Below are 21599 nucleotides of genomic sequence, written 5' to 3'. Positions count from 1 at the left end.
TGCACTTTAGTTTACATGTTTAAATGGTCAGATATTAAGATTTGAATGAGGCAAAATAACATGCTTTTTCTCTCAAATATATTGTTATAATCATTTGTATCGGATGTACTGTAATTATTTTCTGTAGAAAAATTAATTTGGTGTTCAAAAAGTCTTTTTTTCAAACTTGAGTCTTGAAAAAGAGGGGGTCGTCTTATAATCAGGGCCGTCTTATATTCGGGCCAATACGGTAATTCCAACTTGCGGGGAAATTCGAGTTACTTTGCCAGGCTCGGAACTGAACTCGTTCATTACCCGGGTACTACATGTATTGTAAACATTAAAACTACTTATATAATTAAGACATAAAAAGCATTAAATGTGTTAATATTTAGACACAAAAAATATCAAATATTACAAAATAGTTAAAATGTTTTTCGAATGATGAAAAATACAGTAATTAAATATTATGAAAATACAGTATTAAAATTGCACAAAACAATTAAGAATATATTTTTTCTAAATATTAAAATTCCTCTGAACTATGAGGAAGATGTGATAAACCTCTATTAATAATTTGTTATTTGCGTCTCAAAAGGGGAATATTGTATTTTCCTTATATATTTCTTGTTTTAATATGCGTATGACATTTGAGAAGATTAAATAATTATTTTAAAACAAACAGCACCTTTGCAACTAATTAGGGTTTTGTGTCAGGATTAACTCAATTTAAAGTATTCCCAACAGGGGAAATTACTTTTAAATTAGAAATAATATGATGGAGTAAAAAAAAAAAAAGGTGGAAGATAACAAAGCATCATAGTAAATATGTAAAGCACGAACAAGGTGCTTCCAATCTTTACAAACATCAATGTGAAAGAGGTGTTTGATAATGAATGCTTGCCCAAGCAGTTCCAATCCTTTGGAATTACCTGACTTGCTCTCTTATAAAAAACAACAGGACGCTTCATGTGGCACGCAGATCAGCAGCATCCCAAAAACAGCACCGGCAAAAAAAAATCCACTGAGGAATGCAAATATCTAATTGATATTCTTTGCACTCTTGCAGCCTTACACACAAGCACAGCAAGGGCATGTTTGATCACAATGAAACACTGCTGTGTGCAACCTAATGTGAAGGTCAATGGCGTGTTTGTCATTATTGTCCTCTGCTATATAGTCGACCACTGCCCCTCACTGTGTGCTTTGGGCCTGTTCCAAGCTAACATGCACAGCCATATTTTGCTTCTCTCCCACTGACACCTTCTCGCCCGCTCTTCCGAGCGGCGTCACCTTGGCTCGAGTCGGAAGTTGACTCACATTGAGGAAAATTGAGTAAAACTGTCCAAAAAAAAGCCAACATCAGTGCACCTATATGACTGACTTTTGTGGAAAATGAGGAAGACACGATGACAACCAACCTACCTACCATTTCTACCTAAACACATGAAAAAAAAAAAAGAAGTGTGATTTTTTTGGGGCATAAAATCAAACCAAAAAAAAATCCATCATAAAAACCTGGCTATTGAACAAGGATGTGTAGACATTATTAACCAGTGTCATAGACCACTGTATTTACCCTTCTGTATACCCCCCCCCCCCCCCCCCCAAAAAAAAAAGAGTAAAAACAGAAACACTGAGCCAAAGTGTCGCGTTAAAGAGTTGGGTAGAGCAGCCAAAAATTTTACTCGAGTAAGAGTAGCGTTACTTCAAAATAATATTACTCAAGTATAAGTCATCCAAAAAAAATGTACTCAAGTACAATATAAAAGTATTTGATGAAAAGAATACTCAAGTAATGAGTAACATTGTAAGTAACTGCTTACGATGTTTATTTTTTAAGCCTTTAATGCCAGCAATATGAAGCAAATATCAGAGAATCCCAAAATTGGAAAAATAAGGTGTTATGTACTTCCCTGATCTAAGTACATGTAAGGCCGAGACTTGAATGGAACAACAGTTCTTTATTCAGTGTGCTTCTCATCATATATGACACAGAGACATAACAGAGATCCCCTTTTATACTGTAATACCACACCCACAGGAAGTGCACACTACGGCAACAGCAGTGTGACATACATATGTCACATAAGGTCCTAATGAAACCTTTTTTTCAAATTTGTAAAAAGAAAAGTCAAAATGAATATGTGTAATAAGTGCTCAGATATCTATAACCCTTGCTAAATCCTGTTTTTTTTCATGGAACCTGCAGATGCATGTGTTGACTTGCATCCATCATTTTTTTTTTTTTTTTTCAAAAAGAAATGTCAAAATTCTGAATTAGTCTCAAAATCATGAAATTTTAGGTGTATCAAATTTGATACATTTGGCAATATAGGGTTTTAAACAATGGTATTTTTTTCAGCACAAAGTTATCTGTAATCCATTACATCACCACATTAAGCAAAAAAATAATTGTATTCCGGCGTGAGAAAAAAAAATTACACAACTGAAGCATCATTCATCTACAGAGCATGAGTGCCCTCTAGTGCAGAAAATAATTCCTAGTTTGAATAGTTGAATAGTGAATACTGTCATTTTCTAGGTATAAGGCACATCTGACTATAAGCCGTCACCCACCAAATTTGTCACAAAAACGGCATTTGTTCATAGATAAGCTGTTCTGACTGTAAGCAACAGCCGTCCTTACTGTGTTATGAGATATTTACATCATAAGATATTAACCAGTAAAACTTTATTTGACAGCAGCATCATAAGACTGTCATAAGACCCAATGAACCACCATGAAGCTTCGAACCATTTGGCTGCAAAGCTTCATTTGACCATCACTGCTCCCTTGAGGGAGACAGTCAATCTCTTCTGCAACCTGCTGCCAACACTTTTATCATTCAACATGCCTCCTAGCATGCAATGCAGCGCTACAGATGTTAATAACAATCAAAATATATGTTCTGTGCTAGTTATTCTTCAGTTACTGTTCCAGTTGTTTCATTCATTGCTAGTTATGGTATTCGGTAACACTTTCGCAGTGGCGCCATAAGATTGTCATTAGACCATCATAATCGTGACATGACACTGACATGAACATTAATAAATGCTTATGACAGATATCATTTTGTGTCATCCGGCAAATTCTCTCACTTTTGAATGGATGTAAAAGATCCGAGCTGGACATAAATGGAGTTAGTGACATAATTTGCCGGATGGCACTTAACGACTATTTGTATTCATTAATACTTATGATAGTATCATGTCATAATTATGACGGTCTTGTGGCAGTCTAATGAAGCCGCTGTTAAATAAAGTGTGAACTATTAACCCAATAAATCAACAAATAAGATGCACTGAACTATAAGCCGCAGGATTCAAAATAACGGAAAAAGTAGCAGCTTATAGTCCAGAAATTACGGTAGGTCCTTCATAGTTCCTATTTTAAAATAAAAAGGATCATATCTCCGGTTTTCTGTGGTCCATCGGTGCCAATTAAAGACTGGGAGAGAGGTTAAAATATGTACTTTCGAGTCATGTTGAGAGCAGCGCTTTGTCAAATACTTTTTAAAAAAATTTTTTACAGTGCTTTAAAGACGGCATGTGATTGAACAGGCCGGTGTGATCAAAGAACGGCAAGCTTGAGTGTGATTGGTATAATGGAGTCATGTGATTATTGCTGCGTCGTCTCATTGGTGAAAATGGTAGAGCTGCTGTTGACGTCGCTGGCAAAAAAAAAAAAAAAGTAAAATCTAAGATGTAAAATAAAGAGGAAAAATGTATCGACTAGTGTAGCGGAGTAAGAGTAGCGTTTAGTACGACTCAGTAAAACTACTCTTAGAAGTAAGTTTTTCTCAAAATGTTACTCAAGTAAATGTAACGTGTTATTTCCCACCTCTGCTTAAATTCAAATTTTATATGCCCTTCCTGAGTGGAAAACATGGCCACAAATGTCAATCAGATTCCTATGTAATTTGTTCCTGTTGTTGTTGCGCGATTTTCTCCACGGGAGGGCAGTAGCGGCTACTTTTCTCCGCGACTAGTTTGGAAACGCGCCAGTAAAACCGTCACCGCTTCCGGGTTGTGACGCATAACTGACGTCAGAGGCGCGTCCCCTCCACAGCTCCGCCGCCGCTGTTTTGCTTGTATAGTCTTCACGGAGGTTAACGCGACGGTGGAAGAAAGTTTTCCCCGGAGAAACATCAACATTCCCGGGTTTGGAAACCACGAATCCTCGGCTCTGGATGCTCCAAGTGGGAAAAAGCCTTCGTTTGTTATTCCAACTCGTCGGTTTCCGGATACCAGCGCACTGTTTTGTTTTGTTTTTTTTGGTGGAACATTTGCACAGCATCAGTTGGGGATCTTCTGTTTCTATATTTTTTTTATATTGAATCTGGGATAACTTCACCTCGTCTCCATTCGTCCTGCAAGGCACATTCCAAGCATGGAGACACCGAGGTAACAAGGTAAGAAATCTCCACTTAGTCCCACGATGTTGTTTCCTGTTGTATTCACTTACTCTTGCAGTAAACTTGCTGCTTTGACAACGCGATTGCTTTTGAGTCATTGTTGCATTCTTACAACTTTCCATTCATTTGTTTCAACACTGTTGTGCAAAATTTATTTCACAGTGTTTTTTTATGATGTTCCAGTCTTGTAGTGCAACTACTTACCACAAGGGATTCTAATAGTGTGTTCTGCAAAAATCAGAGCCCGAAGAGCAAAAACTCTTCTTTTGCTTTTTCCCCTCACGTAATTTATGAAGAATGATTTTTATAAATTTTATAACATCAATAGGCCTGTGCTGGTATGATATTTTGACGGTATGATAACCTTAAGCCAAAATATCACGGTTTCACGGTATCAAGGTATTGCAATTACAACTCTAAAATGTGTTACTTTGAGATTTTTGGGTTTAAAAAAACAAAAATTTTATTCCATTTATTTTTCAAAACATTCTAACAAATTGGAACATAAGTGTAATGTTAAGTTAAAATTAATTTTTAAAAATAACAAAATATTCTAAATAAAAGTAAAATAAATGCATTACAGTACTTTAGTTGAGCCTAAACCCACAGCCACAGCTCAAAACTCTTACCATCAGAATAAAAATAATTGAAATATTTTCCATAAAAAGCACATGTGTATGACTCGTATCACGTTTACATTATACACACTCTCTTTCTCAACAAAGACAGTTACCAGAGAGAGAGAAAAAACACGTTTTACCACCGCTAGACACACTAAACACGCTGGAGTTAACTCTCGCATCTGGTGGGAAACGTTCATGACAGTGTTTTCTTAGCTTTAAGGTTTTATAAATGCGAATTCATATTGGAGGTATTGCCTCCTCTGTAGCCACCCTCCGCAAACATGTTTTACATGTCCGTTGGCCCTCTTCCTCAAAGCCGCGGCAGTCTGTAACTTTTCTGTAGCCCAAGTATTCCGAAGTGATTTCGTTTTCTTCGATGGTTGAAAAAGTTTATAGAGTTTCAACTACTTTAGCCATCATGTAACTCAGCTGTCTCACTGACACTGAGTAACAACCGGTAGGGGAGAGTTGAGCCTTACAGTTGCAAGCGAGGGATTTCGCTGTGCATTTTGGGACATAAAAAACAGCTAGTTCCTTAGGGACGGTATGACGGAATTTTTTTGGCGGTTTTGAAACCTTGATGTTTTCATACCACGGTATACCTTGAAATAGGTAATTGGCACATGTCTAAACAATATTAAAATAATTAACAGACTAGACAGATAAAAAAATGCTAACGTAACTAGACTAATGAGTGACAAAGAACGAGCTAATTTGCGTACCCTTTATTTGAAAAATTAAAATGCATTTATTTTAAATAAGAATTTCAAAGCATGCATAAATAAACATACTTATGTCTCAAATTTTGTATACTAACAGGCTATTAGCTTGCAAATATTACTTCCTCTCTGATAGGGCAAGGGTGGCCATTTCCATGACACAAAAATGGAGAACACTTTGTGGCATTTAGTAAGGAAAGAAAATCACAACATCCAACTCAAAGTGTACTCACTATCATTTTCTACATGATAACATTCATTTTCTTAACCAATTATTGTTGACATTGCCTACCTTTAATTGCTGTCAATGCAGCGAGCACTCAAACAGATAGGAGTGTGTTGCTTTCAGGTGTATCTTCAAAAAGGAGGACAAAAAAGTGTCCTGTTTTAAACTGTGCAGGATGCGGGATAAGGCATTAAAATGAAGGACTGTATTACATAAAGCAGGAGGTATGGCCACATTAAATAGTGCAGTGTTGCTTCCAGACACTTTCTGTGTGAACAGAAAATATGAACACTGATTTCTTTAGTATTTTGATATCACATTTGAATGGTCAATTTGTCGACAAGCTTTTACAAAGCTAAGTTTGAATTATACTTCTCCTTATTGTGAAGACCTGCAAGCTGGAGAAACCAGGTCTGTTGTAAGACGCTTACTACTGCTGCCAAAGGTCACCATGACTCACAGGGTTCTGAATAATGCGTCAAAAGGCCTGGTTTTAGCCGTCTCGTAGTAACGCTACAAAGCCAAAGCAAGTTTGTCTTGTGGGTGGGATGCTTTCACGCTACTCAGCCTCATACATAGACTGTAGCTCAGTTGCACAATGTACACTGGGTATACAGAGTGTTGTTGTAACGCGCATAACTGAAGCAAGACCGGAAACACAAGCGTGTATTCTGGTTTGTGCCTTTAGCCTGATGGCTGGCGTCTGACTGCTTTTAGGCGGCCAGCCGAGGTCGCCAGTCCTTATCTGTGAGAGTTCAGGGGTTGAGCCCCGTCAAGCCCCCGCCTCTGTGCGACCCCCGAAAGAGGAAGCTGTCCCGATTAAGCTTTGTCTGCAACGGCTTGTTTGAGCGTAAAGACAATGCTGTCTGCTGTGAGGACGGCAGCATAGACAACACATCTTTGCACGCCAACTTTGGACAAGTTTCGCTCAGGGCCTCCTTGTTTTACTTATGAATTTTTTGTTTATTTTTTAGAAATACCTAAAAATCTGGACTTAAGTTGCAGGTTTGAGTGCGTAATTTGAATATTTGTTTTGTTATAAAAAATAAGACGGCAATTGCACTGATTTTCTAGTTTTAAAAAAACATACATCATGTTATAACCATCATTTGTCACATTCAATACTAGAGATGTCCCGATTAACCGAGTCAGAGTCACCTGATTTTGAGAATCTGCTGATACCGGGTCCCGATCCGATACAAGAAAAAGTCATTGTTATTTTTTTGAAATTTGAACAAATGTTCCAAATATGTTACTGTCCCACCGTGCTGCCTTCCTAATGTGAATTATTTTTAAATCGGAATGACCTCACAAAATGCTTGTCTTTATTAAATGCTTCATTGAGGGAGTCAACTCAAATCCACTCACGCTTTGATGCTCACGTTGCTGAAACAACAGCCTCTCAAACAATGACTTGCCACAGTACACTCATGACTGGGCTGCAAGTTAACTAAGATTGACACATTTGTGCCTTTGATCTGGCAAGCTCAAAACTACAAACCTGTCAATCATCGTTAACTTTAAGTACCAAATGCAAGTTGCACTGGACAGTTTGGCCGCACTGCTCAGCAGGAAAGAGGGTGTGTCGCTGTACGAGCATGAAGCAGAAGAACATAAATATATTTTTTATAATTAAAAACCCGACCCCTTTCACCCTATTCTGATCCTCTAAAAAATGGTGATATCAGCCCAATTTCCAATCACGTGATTGGATCGGGACATCCTTATTCAATACATATCATTTACTGTCTTGACTAAATAAGGATTGGATTTCCATGAACAATCCAGTGACTTCACGTCTCCCTATTCTATTTCTCTGTTATGATCAAATGTTTTCCCTCCATTGAAAGTACATGCAGTATTTGAATGACATGCACGTGCATTTCTTAGACCGTTATATCTGCTGGATGCTATGAGTTCATCTCTACTTCTTAGTTCAGTCAGGCACTCATGTCCAATCAGCATCATGTCATCACTGTCTTGACTAAGATAATGTATTTCTATTTAAATGTAATCAGGTGACTCGGACTCGGATGTAAAAATATGTAATAGGGACATCCCTATTTGTGACAATTCTAATGATGTCGATCTTAAGTTTTAGAATGAGACGCTATCGTAGCTTCTCTTTTTCTATATGTTTTTGAATAGCATATCATGCAGAATAAAGGATTGTTTGTATATCCGTTCCAAAGAAAGAACAGTTCAATCCTGTGATGCCAGCAGCTCTTGTTGACCAATGCAAGCTGAAGTATAACAAATTAATAAGATGGACTTTTATACATATCTTTTTACAAAGGATGTTTCATTTGTTTTCAATTTTTTACCCCTGTAGAAATGGAAAACTGTCAAGTACCAAAGAGCCCTAAGCCTTGAATTGCTTGACGGCAAAACATAAACACTCTTTCTCTCCTGTTGCTGGACCACAGCTGTTTGACATTCTGTCTCGCCACGAATGAATGAATGCGCTTGTAATAGCGTGTCAGCACATAATGGAGACGAAGGCTTAACTCGAGATTCCTCTCAGGGTGAGAATAACACTTCTCCCTGATCTGAGTGGCGGCGATGCTGTGGACTTTGGGAGAGAATCGTTTTATTTTTAGCTCTGGTTGTGTGGCCAACAGTAATGGCCGACCGATCCACTTATCTAGCCAGCTAATAGTCGTCACTTAGTCAGAGGCGGATCATTTAACACAGTAGTGTCCTTTCTGTAGCTTCACGAATTGTTAATGTATTTATTACCCTGAAAATGATGTGCCACTTGGATTTGTCATGGTATTGTGTACTGTGCTTTATCATGTTGTGGTTTTTCAACTTTCCCAAACAGCTTGCGTTTTCAATGGACATTTGTTAGATTGTGGGACATTATTTGATATTTGAGCACAGGCCACAAATTATTATTTTTTTGAACATTTTGAACAGGAATCACTGATTGTTGTGTTCCTAGTGGGGATTTTTCTGGCTTTTATGAGACATACGCATAAGCATCACGAGTACTGTTTATTAGTAATCTCCTTTGGTAGAGGCCTTCACTCCACTCAGCGCAATTCCTTTTAGGGTCAGAGCACCAGACGGTGTGAAGGCGCTCTTGGAATCACTTCTTATTAGGGCTGCAACTACCTAATATTATTATAATCGATTAATCAGATAATTAGTTAAGCAATTAATCGGATAAATGTCACATTTTTCAATTACCTTCACAATTTATCTTGATGTTTTTTTTCAGCATGTTGTAAGTAACGATGAAGACAAAATGGATGACTATTTCCTTCAAAACTATTTTATTACAGCTTCCTGACTTACTGTAGTCTACAACTTTATTGTTTAAGTACATTAAACTTGTTAACGTTTTTGATAAAGATTCTAAGTATTAAACATAAAAATAATTTCTCAGTCCTGTTCATTCAAATACAAAAAGTGCTAGATCGACATTTTTTTTATTATATTGTGGGCAAAGCGCTGATATAAATTGTCAATAAATTTATTTTCTTTAAACAAAGAACAAAATCGAATAATGAAGAGGCAGACTGTAATGAATCTTTTTTTTTTTTCCTTTATCAAACAGTTGCTCATAAATACAATCCAAATCCAATTTCAAAGCACTCTCTCTTGTATGACAATTTACAGTTTGAATGGGAGCTTGTGATGAAAGGAGACACGAAGCTGTTATTTGAATAGGTTAATGTGTGTGGTTTCTTTATAAAAAGAAATGAGACAACTTTTCTATATAACAATAACTCAAGAGCTAATATGATTCTCCAAAACACATTACAATCACTTAAGACACTGATTAGCATAACTGCTAACTAGCTTAGTGCTCCATGCAAAGTAGTAACATCTCATCAACAAAGAATACAAACAATATAAACGATCAAAATTTATCTTATCTAACGACAGAAGAGACACTCTAACTCTCAACACTTCGTAATACAGTATTATATAGCTATATTATATACATAATAATTTTATTCACCTTGAGGAATCATTTAATTTTGCCAGCTTGAAGCATCATGTTTTGCCAGGCCCCAGACTACTTTTAATGCGGGACAACGCGCAGACGTCACGTGCGTAGAAGAAGCAATAATACCCGACTGCAGCCGACAGCCGCTACAAACTATGGCAACATTGCTAAAAACTACGCCCGCATGATGCTACGGTCGTAGCAGGTAGCATCTGATGCGTCTCATAGATATCGCATCTATACACTACGGTTCAAAAGTTTGGGGTTGCTTAGACCCCAAACTTTTGAATGGTTTGAAACAGCCGTCATCTTAAAGCAGTAGACTTCTCAGCGCTAATAAATAAGATTAACGTTACTGTCCCTTGCTCACGTAACGTTAGCACTGCGGAGGGCTAGGTTTTTATTATGACTGCTGTCGATGCGTGGCTAATGTATCTTACATACAACTTACAAGCTTTATTTAATCTGTAAAAACAGCGCTGTTGAGTGATGAAGGTGTAAAATAAAAACATAAAAAAGCTAACTATCAATTTTAGCTCAGTAGTCATTGCTGGATAAAACACGAAGTAGCACTGTTCTCTCATGTGCTCCAATACAGCAGGTATCATACATTTATTTTGAACACTGTAAAAACTCAAAATCCCGTCAGGATTTACAGTTTAGACTAACTTAAAACTTAACTAGAACTTAAAAATAACTTGACACAAGTCGAAATTCAATTGAAACGCGTGGGAAAAACACCTACCAGTAACTTTTAAGTGATGTGTGTTATCAAGCGTAATGACATTTTTAGGTAAGAAATAAGATTTTTTTTTTTTTTAAGATCTAGAACTTTTTTGAGTGAAAGCAGTGAATTAATTTTTTTTACCAGTTGCATCTGAGATGCATTTCTTGGTTGACTGAAAATGGTTCAATATTAGATCAAATGTCTTGTTTTCTCATGTACATTTATAATTGCTTTTTACCCCCCCTCAAAAAAATGTTCTATCCGATTACTCGATTTAATCGATAGAATTTTCAGTCGAATACTCTATTACTAAAATATTCGATAGCTTCAGCCATACAGCATTATTTATTCAGCAACCCAAACTGAGTGTAGCAGTGAACTCTCTCTCCTGCTCTAATCACTGGCGTGTGCGCAGCCTCATATAACACACAAATTTGATTATCACCTTTGTTTTTTTTATTTTTTATTTTTTATTAATCGATTTTAATTGATTAGTTGTTGCAGCCTTACTTCTCTTTTTCATTGAATTAATTCTCTTTTAGGGAAGTTAGAAACTAATAAATTCCAAACAATAGTTTCGTCATTTAACACCAAATTGGGTTTGCATGTCTTTCGTGATGGAACCTATAGGGAAAAAGTCTCAATGATCCATGCCCAAATTTGAATGAAAAGTCTGCAATAATGTTTGGAAGTACCCATTTTGGATGAAAAAGGGGCCTCAATGGGCTGTTCGTTGTGCTCTGTAGCTCAGATTAAGATTGTTCTGATGTAAAGTGTAAGACTGAAGTAGAGTAAGTCCAATCTGCCTCCTTTAGGGTGACATTCTCCCATCCGCACACCTCGAGGCCTTGTGCACCTCCCTTCCAACACCCTGCCAGCCAGTGACTCATGCAGGGCGACCACAGCGTAGCAGTCTTGGCCGTCGCTCAGCGGACGGACAGGCTGACGGTACACCACCACGGCTGACCTTTTGTTTTTCTTAAAGGAGCCAGTCACCAAAATGTCTCGCTAAATAATCACTCCTCTGCTTCCTGCCCCATGTCGCAACTTCTCGTCCGCTGGGGGTTGTGGCCGCCGTCCCCTCGATGACTTCATCCGCTGTTGATGGTTTTTATTTTGGAAACCACATTTAACATCCCGCCGCAACTTTCTTGCGTCCATTGTGTGAGCACAAGACGAACTCCCTTTGGTCGTGGTTCTTTTTTCGTCTTTGTCACAATCTAAAGTGTTTTTTATTCATTATTCCAGTGACTGTCCAATCTTGTGACAGTCGTGTCTGATTCTTGCACATTTCAAGGTGTCCCTAACCACCTCCCCCCTCCTGACTTTGGCCGTGAATAATAATCAAAAGCAGCATGAGTAAAGCTGCGTTTCAGTGACCATTACAGTGACATTAATATCAATCATAAATGGTTAAAACACATTAACATCATTGGACCACCATTGGACAAGGACATCAACAAACTATCACTAACACCTACAACAGATTTTATGTTTATTTTGGTATACGATCAATCCAAATTGTTGAAAAATAAGCCAGTCATGCATGACCAGCCGTTGTGCATTTTCTCTACATCTGTTCCTTTAACCACTTTACACAGCAACACTGTTTAAACATCCATAACTCATGACGAGTGCAACATCGCCTGCAGGATCCCCTTCAGGCGTCTTGATGATAGTGGCTCCCTGTTGATTTGTTTGTTTGTGCGACCGTTGTCAAGAACGCAGTCAGAGGCTGTTTTTCACCTGACTACGTGCGAGGTTGTGTCATTAGAAATTGACCGTCCCATTTCAATTCGTGGTCCATCATCAGATTAACTGGACATCTGCAGCCAAATTTCACTGCAACATGGTGGGCCAAAACAAACTGCTTTTGTGGAAAATCTTCATAGTGTTGGGGGATGTTTTTTGGCAGAAGGCTGCGGTCTTTTCCATCAGCGGGATTACGCAAAACCTCGCTGCTCTTTGTAGAACTCCCCGTTGAGGATTATTGTGAAAGCTGTTGAAGACACTTCCAGTCATTCAAAATGCCAGAGATAGAAATTTGATGGAGAAACCTCAGTGACTTTCCGGGTAAGAGAGTCTTGGTGTGTTCAGTGAGGAATAGCAGAGCTAGCTGTATGGCAGATGGCTTTAAAAAGGTAGGAAGGGATCATTGGTGTTGTCTCTTTGAAATGCAAGAATTTTTTTCTATGGAATTGTACATTTTGTACTCATGATAAAACAAGTTTATTAAAAAAAATTTACCGTATTGGCCCGAATATAAGACGGTGTTTTTTTGCATTGAAATAAGACTGAAAAAGAGAGGGTCGTCTTATATTCGCGATCTAGACGTTATACCCATTCACGACGCTAGATGGCGCCAGATATCATTGAAGCGATGTTCTGTCATGACAGATCTCAGCTACTCTCAAGTTTAACCAGTTTGCATTATTTTATTGCAATGTTTTTCCTTATTCAGATTTGTTTGAAGACTACAGTTACAGTTTGACTTCACTTTGATGGTTGATGCAGTTATTGCAATTTTGTTGTTTTATCACAATAGATTGGTTTATTTACATTTCAAAAACCAGAAGCCATTCATTTACGAATGTGATTGCACTTTATTTTACATATTTAAATGTTCAGATATTAAGATTTGAATGAGGCAAAATAACAAGCTTTTTCTCTCAAATACTTTGTTTTAATCATTTGTTTCGGATGTACTGTAATTAGTTTCTGTATAAAAATGAATTTGGTGTTCAAAAAGTATTTTTTCAAACTTGAGTCTTGTGAAAGTGGGGGTCGTCTTATAATCAGGACCGTCTTATATTCGGGCCAATAGGTTTTTAAAAAAATTTTTTTTGTGAATTAAGTAATTGTTAAGAAGAGGCTATTCAATGCTCTAACAGGCAAACTAATACTATAAAGGTAAAAGTACAGTAGTCGCAAAGAGTTTAGGATTTCGGGCTTTCTGCGGAACCTTAAAAGCAGTACATTTACATGCAAACTTAATTTGACCTTCTCTAAACTTCTGAAGACATTTCCAACGCTTTAATATTTCAGCACTTTTTCACAAAAGCTCCTTGTTAGAGAACAAAAAGTTGTGCATATAAAGGTTTAGTGAATATCAAATGCGTGGAGTGCACGTTTAGGTTCATCCTGAAATTTCACCTGAAAACTGAATAAACCTAACAGCTTTCACGCAGTGTTATGGATTCTTTCAAGACATTGCATACGTTAGAGGGATCCCCACATACCCGTCCGAAGTCGGTCTGATGTCTTTGGGACTCCACGAGGATGATGTCAGACATGAGATCACGCCATTCACACCACAAAGCAGCTGCAGAGAAAACCTTTCACCTCTTAAGTCTCTAGAGAGTGAACGAAAGAGAGAGAGAGGAGGGAGTTCCCCTGTTTGGATAGTGACGCAACTTAACTGAAAGACGTTAGCGTGGATGGGCTGTGACTTCCCTTTAATCAGTCTTAAAAATACGACTACAGCGGGAGGTTTTTTGGCTTTGTTCGACATCAAAGTCGGGACTCTTCTTCATGTGTTGAAATTGTGCCGCAGGTTGGACTTGATGAATAATTCCAAGTATAGAGACCGGTTTCCCTCTTCCCTTGGGAGCTCGCCCCCTGAAGAGCGTTCGGCCAAAGAAGTGATGCTTGCCAGCCAAGAATTGTGATCAGCATTGGATGGTGATCAGTGGGCACCAATAGCATACCATCATGCCGGGTGGTAGGTTTGGAAGAGGGTTGGGGGTCAAGAAACAGACGGGCCATCTGGTGACTCGCTGGCACCGGACAGAGGCGACTCTAGCTTCAACAACCTGACTGTGCAGTGTTCAGAGACTACCTGTCCTACTAGGACTCTTATATGTGTGCATTTGAAAAACAATGTTGATGGTCACTTTGAGATTTAAAGTTTTTTTTGGGGGGTGGGGGGGTGTTGATGGAAATTGGAGTACTATACATTGTACTTCACAATCTTTTCCCCCAATATTGTTTAATCTCTATTATTCTCACATTTTTAATCTCTATTATTCTCACATTTTTTTAACTAGGTTTTTGTTATTTAAACATGTAGTTATAAATACTTGTAATCTGCAATGGAAAATGAATGTTTGTGATTTTGTTTTAATATCAGTTGTTTTGAGTTAAATAAGGCAAATCAATGCTATTTTTAGTTAGCGCATAGCTGATGTCTTCCATTGTACATTAGCATTAAGCTAGCAGATGTTCAAAAAACTTGTTGTTTAATAATGCAAAGTATATGTAGTGTTATTGAAGTTTTCTTATGGAAGGACTCATTTTGAGGGATGGGTGACTATCTGATAAAGTGTAGTTAATTTGCATCTACACCAAATCTACAAAAGTTTGGTTGATTAAATTTGTCACGACTGACCACCGAGATTGACCTAAAGTATTTTCAGTGTATGATTTTGAATTTGAACTCACCCAGCCTTAATATATGCACATATATTACTTTTCTAGAAAGCAAGTTAGTAAAATTACTGACATTTAGGTACTTATGATCCCAAATAAAGACAAAAGCAGATGTTGTACACCTTTTTTCAAGAGCATGATTTGTAGATTCTTAAAAGTTTTGTCATGCATATCAATTGATATTACAATATTATAAGAGCAGCAAAGATGGTTAGGGCTGCAGCTATCGAATATTTTAGTAATCGACTATTCTACTGAAAATTCCATCGATTAATTGAGTAATCGGATAAAACATTTTTTTTTTAGGTAAAGCGCCATTCTAAATATAAATGAGAAAACAAGACATTTTAACTAGTATTGAACCATTTTTAGACAATCAATGTCTTTGTTTTAGATGTACATTGTTGGAAACAACCAACAATTGCATCTCGAACGTGACTAGATAAAAAAAAAAACAAATTCACTGCTTTCACTCAAAAAACTTGCGATCTTATTAAAAATTTTTTAAAAATCTTATTTCTTACCTAAAATGTCATTAAGCTTGATAACACACATCACTTAAAAGCAGAGGTGGATAGAGTAGCCAAAAACTTTACTCAAGTAAGAGTAGCGTTACTTCAAAATAATATTACTCAACTAATGTACTCAAGTACAAGTAAAAAAGTATCCAGTGAAAATATTACTCGTAATGAGTAACATTTTGAGTAACTTCTTATTTTTGTTAGATTTTTTTTTTTCTCTTAGCAATGTACGTATATGAACTGTTGTTATAATGATAACACATTAAGGCAAAGAAATAAAAAAATATGTGTCATTAAATCAAAGAGAGAAAAAAACAGTAATGAAGCATTATTCGTCCAAAAGGAATGAGTGCCCTGCCCTCTAGTGGTGAAAATAGTCCCTTGTTTGAATAGTGAATACTGTGGTTCCTTCATAGTCACTATTATGAAATCAAAAGGATCATATCTCCGTTTTTCCGGGGTCAATCGGTGCCAAATAAAAACTAGGAGTGAGTTTTAAATCCGCGCTTTCTATTCATGTTGAGGGCAGCGCTCTATGTCAAATACTTCATTTGTTGCGGTGCTTTAAAGACGCAGGATTTTACAGGCTTGCGTGATAATAGAACGGCAAGCTTACGTCTGATTGGTGTAATGTAGTCATGTGATAATTGTTGCGACATCTCATTGGGGAAATTAGTAGAGCTTCTCTTGGTAACAGCATCGCTAGCAAAAAAAAAAAAAAAAAAATCTAATATGGAGAATAAAGAGGAAAAATGTAACGTCTCCTGTGTAGCCCAAAGTAGCGGGGCAAGAGTAGCGTTTTTATCTTCACAAATCTATTCAAGTAAAAGTAAAAAGTATCGGAAAACTACTCTTAGAAGTACAATTTTCTCAAAAAGTTACTCAAGTAAATGTAACGAAGTACATGTAACACATTACTACCCACCTCTGCTTAAAAGTTAGTGTTTTTCCCCGTGTTTCAATTGAATTTCCATTTGTGTCAAGCTAAGTTCTCGTTAAGTTTTAAGTTTAAGTCTAAATTGCAAGTCCTGATAGGATTTTGAGTTTTTGCAGTGTTCAACATAAATGTATGATACCTGCTCTATTGGAGCACATTAAGCAAGTGCTACTTGGTGTTTTATCCATCAATGACTACCGAGCTAAAATGGACAGATAGCTTTATTATGTTTTTGTTTTACACCCTCATCACTCTACAGCGCTGTTTTTACAGATAGTCTGAATGAAAGACACTTTAGCCACGCATCGACAGCAGTCATAATTAATAGAAACCTAGCTCTCCGCAGGGCTAATGTTACATTAGCAAGGTACAGTAAAGTTAATCCTATTTATTAGCGCTACGTTAACTTGTTTTACCTTGTCCCTAGTATCGCTCCTCCACTCTCGGAGTTGACGTGGTGCTTTCAGTGGATTGGGGGCTAGGCCTGGGTTTCGGGGGCGGTCATCGGCCGTGGGTTCCAGCAAGGAGGTAGTGTAATGCAAGTTCTGTCTTTAAGTGAATACATGAAACAGTGTTCTACTTTGTCTCCAGTTTAAAATGCTCCCACACTTTTGACATTTTCTGTTTTTTCTTGCTGCCTTTCTCTTTGCTTTTTTTTTTTTTTTTTTTTTTAATTCATGCGTGGATGAAATGAAATATATGCACGTGACGTTAGTGCATTGTGCCGCATTAGACGTAGTCTCGGAAAAAACGTCAGGCATAGCGCTGGCAAAATTAAACGATTCCCCGAGGCGGAGAAAATGCCTCGATCAATTTTTTAAATCGATTTTCTGAAATTATTCGAGTAATCGTTTTAGCTCTTAAGTTAATAGCTTATTTGCCATGATTATTTGGCTCTGGTGTAGGTCTGCCCTCCACTTTTAGATGTCCTGCTCTCACATCGTTGTTGTTTCCACACACACAAATACACAAGTTTAAAACACATGCACACTGGCGACATAAAAAGACACATTGGTGGAAAAAGAGACAGACAATCTGGCAGAGGGTGGCTATTAGTCTCACTGCATGCTCTATGTGGATAATTACACCATCCAATATATCTGTCTGCCTGTCTGTAGAAGTACACTAGTCTATATTTTACCCCTGAATGCTTCATAACTGCTTGTAATGGAGATGCCACATTTCGCTTTGCCACGTGGACAAAAGTATTGAGACACACCTCTTGATCAAGAAAAAATGAATTCCTATGTTTTTTGTTTAGCGTGAGTAATAAAATTTTTATGGCAGCATTTTTACAGTACTGTTTTTACAATCCAGCACTAAATAAGAACAGTGTTTCCTTATTGTGTGCTTTAAAGCTGGGACCGTATCCCAAATCACATCTGTATCCTGCCATAACCAATAGCAATAGACATACTGTTATCTGTGACAGCGAGCCTCGTTTTCTCCATAAACATTGGAAAGCGGAATACAAGTTGTTCTCTGTAGGAAACAATGCATAGTGAACACATTTTTTTCTGGAGCACAATCATAAAACCTGTGTTGGAAATTTATATTAGCATTTTAACACATTTTAGATATGAAGGATTTTTGGGGGCCAAAATTAAATGTGAGGAAATCAAAGTCGAACATGTGAAAGAAACACCCTAATTATAATTATTTGGGGTTACTTAGAGGCACTTAAATGCAGTGTTGTTAGGTGTTGGAGTATAACGGTGTTAACGTTGTTATTTTTGTCAGTAGTGAGTATCTAATTAATTACTTTTCCCATCTTTGTAACGCCGTTACCGTTACTGAGGATTTGTAGGCGCGCGTTACTACAATTTGGGTGAATGATGCGGAAATGCAATGCTAGGTGGCTCGGAGCGTTAGAATAGCATTCACGTTCTCGCTAGCATTAGCGTTTAGCGTGGTGAGCGTCATCTTACACTCTCGGGCAACTTTTCTTTTTTTTTTTTTCTACATACAGTTCGTGGTGTTCATTTGGGTACAAGTAATTGAAAGTAATAGACAGTTTTCCTGTTGAGTAGGCATTATCATCACCAGGTGGCCGTTGTAGATGCTACAATTTAAAATTGATTTGTTTTTGTTTTTTATTACCAATAATAGTTTTGAATGACGTATCCATAAACCTTGCGTGATTTTTTTTTTTTTTTTTTTAAATCAAAACAACTAGAGCAAAGATAGGAGAAGGACGAGATTTAGAGCCTCACCTGCATATTGAAAAATATATGTACAGTATATACAGTGATCCCTCGCTTCAAACTACACGCCCTCAGTCTATCGCAGATTTTTTTCCAACATACAGATGAGCTGTCCCAAGCTGATCGCGTAGTCTCACTCCCCCACCTCCATCCATGCATCTGCCTGCTCTTTATTTATCAGGCGTGCACTGGAGTTGCTTATTAAAGTTAACGGTGATTGACAGATGTTTGGGTTTGATGTTGCCAGAGACACGAACTTCAAAATGCAGCATGCGTCAATCATCATTTAACTTGTTAAACCGTTGCCGTGGCAGCTCATTGTGTGTAAATGAGCAGCGAGTGCAGATTTGAGTGGACTCAATCAATGAAGCATTTAATAAAGCCAAGGACTTTTCTACTACTTAATTGTTGTTTAAAAATAATTCGGTGGGACGGTAACTTGTTGAAAACTCTAATAAATAACTAATAATTATTCAATTTGAAGGGCTTAAAAACATTAATAGATAAAAAAAAAAAAAAAAAAGACTATACACATTTTTTTTTTATTATACTTGGGGGGGCATGTCTTATATGTATCTTTTCAATAATAAATCTGAATAAATACATTGAACACACACAAAAAATGTTTTGGGGGGAGCGTGCTACTTCACGGTTTTTCAATTATCGCGGCAGGTTCTGGTCCCCATTAACACGTGAATGCCCAGCAGAGATCCATTTGGCCTTTCCCAATACAAATTCCCATGCTCCAGGATTCTCTGGGACTTATAGTTAACCGTGAAAAACAAGGGATCAACGAGTCACGGTTCAGTATACAGTACGTACCTCGGTACGAGGGTCACAGCTCGGTGCGGGTTCAGTACAACAGGAAAAACAAAAATGCTTTTTTATCACAGCATTTGAATGTTAAGTTTGTACACCATTATACTGTTATATAGCTAGAATTTTTTTAAAAATGTAAAAAGTGTGACCTATGTTTTTTAATTTGGAATGAAAAAGACCATTGAATTCAGTTAGTTAATATTAACATTTGATATGAAAGACATTATAGAATGGATTATGTAATAACGTGTAGAACATGAAAAGTAACGTCAGTTACATTGAAGAGTAACTAATTACTCTTACATTGAGGTAACTGAGTTACTAACTCAATTACTTTTTGGAAGAAGTCATTTTTAACTCTAACTACTGTAATTACTTTTTTAAAGTAACGCCAGTAACACACTAGAAACGTCAACGTCGCGTCAACGATCCCGCCGCGATAATGCAGTGAAACACGGCCGTTAAAGTCAATCAGCCACTGCACACCAGTTGCAGTGCGGCCGCGTGTTGGACGCGTCCCAGAAGCGCTCAACGCGTCGCACGCGAAAAGAACAGCGGAGTTTGTTATTTGGCGCGAGACGCGGCCCCCCTGCGTCAATACTACTAGGTGGGATCGGGCAGGCCGGAAGTCACTCATGTAAAAATACGGTGGATCCGGTCGATTTTCAAAATAATATGCAATCGTAACTTACTATATAAATAAAATAAATTGAAATGAGCTAAAACACCAGTAATTAATACGAATTATACACAAATCCTGCTACACAATTAAATTTAATAATTTCTGCGTGGTGCTTTAACTTGAGAAAAAACATCAATAAAGCTTAGAAAAATGTTCATAAGAAAAAAAATGATTGAGGCATTTAATTTGTAATATACATGTTAAAATCTTTGTCATTGGGATTGCTTTTTGCTTTAGCACATGACTTCTGTTTTCTTCTTTCTTTCAAAAAGAAACCTGGCCAATACGCGGGGTCTGAAAGGCAAAGTGTTGTTGTTTTATTAGCTTTAAATACCCGCTATTCTCGCGCGATCTTGCAATCCTCGTGTGAACCGATCGAGCCGCTCCACAGACGCGCTGCTCGTGAAACGCGTCCTAAGGAAATTGACGCCGAGCGTCACTGGTGCGTTATCGCGGCGGCATCGTTGATGCGACGTTGACGTTTCTGGTGTGTTACCGGGGTAAGATTAACAACACTGCTTAAATGGTGCCGACTCTCATCAAACATGAGGGAATGTGTAATTCTGAACACAGCTACATACAAGTTAATAGGGGGTGTGCAGATTTGTGCAAGCAGCTCATTTTATTTGTACTTTTCTCAAAGAGTTGAGTTGTACAGGTTATAGGTCAATTACTGGTGGAAAATGTTTGTTTTTTCCCTCTCTGAATGCCTGAGCAATCCGTGCATGTCACTGTGACAACCTGAGGCGGGAAGGGAGGGTAGGAAAGGGCTTGGAAGCAACATCAAACACAACGCAGTTCCTCCATCGCTGCCTCTCGGAAACCACCAAGACTTGAGGGTATTCACAGGATTCCGCAACGAGCTTGGCTGTCATAAAGGATACGTGACTCTCAGGAGAGGGTTCCTGGTTAAATAACGATTAAATGCCAATTTGATGGAAAGTGCAGACTGTACCACCTGTGTCCTGTTTTCATAATCGTCGAAAAACACACTTCTCGTTTACATGCGCGTGTGGTAAAAAAAAGTGTTTCTATTTTGCAGGGTGAAGTGTCCGCCGCCGGCAGAGAGAAGTTGAGCTCCACGCTCGAGTTCAACAAGGCCACTTCCTGATGATGACAGTAAACATGGGTGAGTGGCGGTGCACAAGCGAGAGCGCACCTTTCTCACACTTCCTCTGGCGGGAGAAAAGAAAATAACACATAAAAAAAAAGTGCGCACCCGGCAGCACCAGATGGTCGTTTTGTTTTACGACATTGTTTTGTGAAATGTGTTCCCTCCGTTTTATGCACTCTGTGTCGGTGCAGTGTGTGGGTGTATTTCCACCGTTTAGACATTTCAGCCCCGAAATAATCAGATC

At 37.8% G+C, this 21599-nt stretch overlaps 1 protein-coding gene across 2 annotated transcripts in view; it reads left to right on the top strand.

Moving 5' to 3' along the window:
- The first annotated feature begins 4032 nt into the window (after positions 1-4032).
- The window catches only part of map3k22 (mitogen-activated protein kinase kinase kinase 22), an 86618-nt gene continuing 69051 nt past the window's right edge, over positions 4033-21599 (top strand). The window contains exons 1-3 of one of the 2 annotated variants that reach the window (XM_057824112.1): positions 4033-4394; positions 11466-11598; positions 21284-21370. In XM_057824112.1, the coding sequence (XP_057680095.1) occupies positions 21352-21370 (19 nt within the window). In that variant the 5' untranslated portion in view covers positions 4033-4394; positions 11466-11598; positions 21284-21351. The remainder of the gene's footprint in view (positions 4395-11465; positions 11599-21283; positions 21371-21599) is intronic. The other variant, XM_057824111.1, reaches the window with a different exon arrangement.

Source organism: Corythoichthys intestinalis, chromosome 20, assembly GCF_030265065.1.
Source record: "Corythoichthys intestinalis isolate RoL2023-P3 chromosome 20, ASM3026506v1, whole genome shotgun sequence".
NCBI classification, from domain to species: Eukaryota; Metazoa; Chordata; class Actinopteri; order Syngnathiformes; family Syngnathidae; genus Corythoichthys; species Corythoichthys intestinalis.
This window is presented reverse-complemented; position numbering and strand designations above follow the sequence as displayed.